This window comes from Sinocyclocheilus anshuiensis, unplaced genomic scaffold, assembly GCF_001515605.1.
Source record: "Sinocyclocheilus anshuiensis isolate Anshui unplaced genomic scaffold, SAMN03320099.WGS_v1.1 scaffold205, whole genome shotgun sequence".
Classification (NCBI taxonomy): Eukaryota; Metazoa; Chordata; class Actinopteri; order Cypriniformes; family Cyprinidae; genus Sinocyclocheilus; species Sinocyclocheilus anshuiensis.
Genome location: NW_015536497.1, coordinates 989977 through 994150, shown reverse-complemented (window position 1 = coordinate 994150; position 4174 = coordinate 989977). Strand labels below are relative to the sequence as shown.

Below are 4174 nucleotides of genomic sequence, written 5' to 3'. Positions count from 1 at the left end.
CACTCATCAGGTTTTAGCTCATTATGAATAGGACACGTCCAAAAGAGGTTCAATGAGTCGGTGAATTGTTGACTCGAGAACCGATTCGGTCTTTTTCGTCCACGACAGGATTTATAAACAGGTTCAAACGATTCCCTGAAAAGATTCGACTCAAGCGAACGATTCGTTCACGAGTCGGACATCGCTACTCCCTCAGAGAAATTGACAGCAGCTGGGTCGCCTGTGTGAGCAAACCCGAAGGACAGACACGGCAGAAAATAAAACTCTGCCGTTACAGTGGGCTCCCCCTTCCCCTTTCCCCCACCGTTTGAGCGTACATATCAACAAGCCGACCCGGACGAGCACTCTGACTCCGTTTCCCCGCTTTTACAGCGGAGCGGTCAGGACTTTTCTTCCTCGCGAACTGAAACGTCAGTAGCTTAGCTGAGCTAGCGGGCTAACGCGACTAGCTGGGTTCAGCTACAAGGAGGAATTACAATTATTCCACCGAAAGACACTGAAGAATGTCGGGAAACGGCAGTAGCTTAGCCGAGCTAGCGGGCTAACGCGACTAGCTGGGTTCAGCTACAAGGAGGAATTACAATTATTCCACCGAAAGACACTGAAGAATGTCGGGGAAGGAGCAGAATAAACAATCCACCACCGAACGGCTCGTCAAAGGTACGTTTTCTATGTGAAACCATACGTTTTTATCCAGTTCGCCTGGTTGTGTGTTAGCTAACCCGCGCTGGTAGCTGACGGGTGACATTCAGTTTATGTGTGATATAAATATAAGCAAGTCGGGACGTCTGTTGTGTTGACTGACTTTCGGATAACTTAAAAAGTCTAATGACATACATGTTGATGGCTTATTTGACAGGTTGGCTCAGGCTGCATGGGATGAATTGGCATGAATTAAATGAGATCAATAAAGTTTTAAGCTCTAGTGTGCAAACATTACGTAGAAGCAAATCTCTCATAAGTGAATTAGACCATTATAGGGATATTAGTGGGGATGCATGATACTTACAGTGGTCTGAATATGCAAAGCACCTGGGATTCATGAAATTGAAACCGCTAAAGCTGTCAAGTACGAAAAATAAACATTTGATTTTGCATTACAGGTGTTTTTTCTGTATTACTGTAGGAGTATATATTACTTTAGGACTCTCTATATGTATATATGTATATGTATGTATATATGTATATGTATATGTATGTATATATATATATAATCTTAAAATGAGTGACTGAGAATGCAAACTGATTTTGGTGGGCTTAACAGTTACAGTTAATATACATAATGGACAATTTCATCGTTAATTTTAATTTTATATTAATATTTTATACTAGGAAATGTATGCATTGTTTTGTGTGTGTATTACTAATTTAGTAGATTAAGTCCATAGGTTTACATTTATCATCAGTTCACAACATTGACTCTAATAACATTATTCACATCACTGTAGTACATCTGCTTTCAACCTTTTGCTTTATGGTTTAGGCAACATCAGTGAGAACTGTGTCACTTCAGCTTCGCTCTTTTGTCTGAAGTAGAACTAAACTAACTGAAGTTATCTGTGTGATCCCAATTAACCTCATACTTATAATCCTACTTTAGACACAAAAATAGGATTGACCCTTGGTTAGGTGATGCATTTGATGCATTTAAGCATCAACTTATCAAGGGCTCATGGGAGTTTCTTATGTCAAAGAGGTGAGACGCAGTAGAGTACTACAACTAATTGGATCATTAGGTCTGTGGCTTCATGGGTATAGAAGCACCCGGGGAACTTTGACTTGTTTTGGATTAAAACTAGTGTGTCCACTGACATATATAGAGTATTCTTTCCTCTCAGTCCCTTATGTGCTGCTGTCAGCTCACTGTGTTTTGGCTGATCGGACTTAATTAGACAGTCTCTGTAATGAGCTGAAAGCACTGGGCTCTTTAGTAGTCGTCTAGTTCTGGATCCATACTGACTTGCATCTCCATTTTCAAGTCAGACATTCAGCGATCTAAATCGCTACAGACAAAAAAAAAAAAACCCTCCTCATTAAAAAGAACCGAACTCTCTTTCTGTCTAGAATCCCTGTTCTTCTTTTTTGCAGGAACGGGAGCATTTCAGCTCCAAATTGGTTCCAGGTTTCACTGAATGTCTCCTTTCAGTTTAAGCACTCCAACACCTGGATTTTCCGCCACACGTATGTGCAATCGCAGGCTGTCTGAAAAATGTTTTTGTGGGATTTGTTTTGTAAGCCACAATGGACAGTCATCCGTGTTGAGAAAGGTTTGAACTGGAGAATTATAGTCAGTCAAGTCAAGTCACCTTTATTTATATAGCGCTTTATACAATAGAGATTGTTCAAAGCAGCTTCACAGTATTAAACAGGGAAGTAACAGAATCAGTGATGCCAACTTCACCACATATGAGGTGATTATACAGAGAATCAGGACAGCGGAGAGGGAATATTGTCTGATGCAAGTGTTAATTGTAGATTGTTAGCACCTACTACCCAGTGACCAATCAGTGTCGTGTGCCAGTATTCTTCTACCACGTCTGCGATAATTCTGTCTTAGCATATTTTCTGGCTGATGAAAGATGAATTCAGTCGACTCAAGTGTTAAAATATAAAAAAAAAAGCTTGTTTTGTGAGCATGCTGGCCTGTTGTTTTGTCCAGAAAACGTTTTGTTTGGAAGGTAAAATGACTAAAGCTTGTGTTTAAAAGGACTATAAGCTCTGCGAGAATGAACTCCAGCATGATTGAAGTGCTGAGTGGGAGTTGAGGTTCTTGCCAAGGCCGCGTCTTGATGAGTCCTCCCACAGTTAAAGCATGGAGCGTGGGGAATCAAGGATTGCAGTGGCACTTTTCTACTACGCACTCATCAGCCGAACCAAGCTTGGAACAATGCGACGGAGGCGGAGGAAAGATGAGCTTAAGTGCCTTTAAAAGCTTTGATTAGTTGCTTGACGTTTCCACGCAACTCTTTTCTCACTTTCCCCTGCTGAGAACGGCAGACAGTCTGGCGGTTGTTGTGTTGTGCATTTAAACGTGGGTCAACAGTCAGTTGAAAGCTTGAAAGGTTAGCATGAAAGAGCAATTAAAGCTGGGTTGCTGTCAGTGGCATTTTTGCCACTGACGATTCAAACGCGACACCCTGTCAAACTTTTTTGTCTGTTGACGTGTTTTAATGTCGGTAATAATTTCACCACCACCAACAACTCATCTGACTTAATATTCTAATTTCCATGACTTAAAATGTATTATATAAAAACTACGAGGCAATATGCTATATGGTTTAAATATGGTTTCATTATAACACTGTTAAAATACATAAAGTAATACAAAATAAACAATTTACATTAATACAAATGCCTGATAATTGCTGTTGTTACACTTTCAGGACGATCAAATCCTTGTTTAATATTGACCAGACATTTAATTCAAATATCCACTTAATTTTTAATTTTGGCGATTTAAATAAATTTGAACTTTTTGCGATAGAAATGCTACAGCCTCTTTAATTTCTTCAACAAAAACGTGGACATCACAACCCTTACCAAAATTGACCATGGTTTTATCGTAGTAAAACTGCTTTATTTTATTTTGTTTGATTTCTGAATTCTTGAGCCCATAAAATCAATCAGACAACTAAAATCATAGCCATAGGTAACTGTCTAGAGCTTCAGTTGTAATTTATAAATGATACAATTGAATTACAATTTGTTTATTTACTTTTATATTTGATTAATGTTCTATTTTGGCCCCTTATAGTAGATTTTTTTTTTTTTTTGGGGGGGGGTAACATCAACACCACCCTGAATGCCCACCCTGAAATCATATCACCATTAAATGCATGTCGTCAGGAAATAAGTGAGTTATGCAGCTGATGCTATAAAGTTTTGTACCCCTGTCAGGCTGCAGGTGAATTTGATGTTTTGACCTTTTGGCTTATTTACAGATAGAAACTAGAGCTGTCAGGGTTAGTGCGATAAAACCACAGATCAGGCCAAACACAGGAAGTTACGCCTTTTCTAGCTTCCTTATTAATATAAATGCGGCCTGGTCCAGAAGTCTCTTAAAGGGATAGTTCACCCAAAAAGTTACTCGCCAAATTCTGCAGAAAAAAGAGATTTTGAAAAAGATTCAAGCTGTTTTGTCCGTACAATAAATGTCAGTGGGGTCCAAAACAAG

At 39.2% G+C, this 4174-nt stretch overlaps 1 protein-coding gene across 1 annotated transcript in view; it reads left to right on the top strand.

Annotated features, from left to right (window-relative positions):
• Positions 1–516: 516 nt before the first annotated feature.
• LOC107688381 (serine/threonine-protein phosphatase 2B catalytic subunit gamma isoform-like) overlaps positions 517–4174 on the top strand; it is a 23881-nt gene continuing 20223 nt past the window's right edge. Inside the window, exon 1 of the mRNA XM_016486043.1 lies at positions 517–660. Coding sequence (XP_016341529.1) covers positions 609–660 — 52 coding nt within the window. The 5' untranslated portion in view covers positions 517–608. The remainder of the gene's footprint in view (positions 661–4174) is intronic.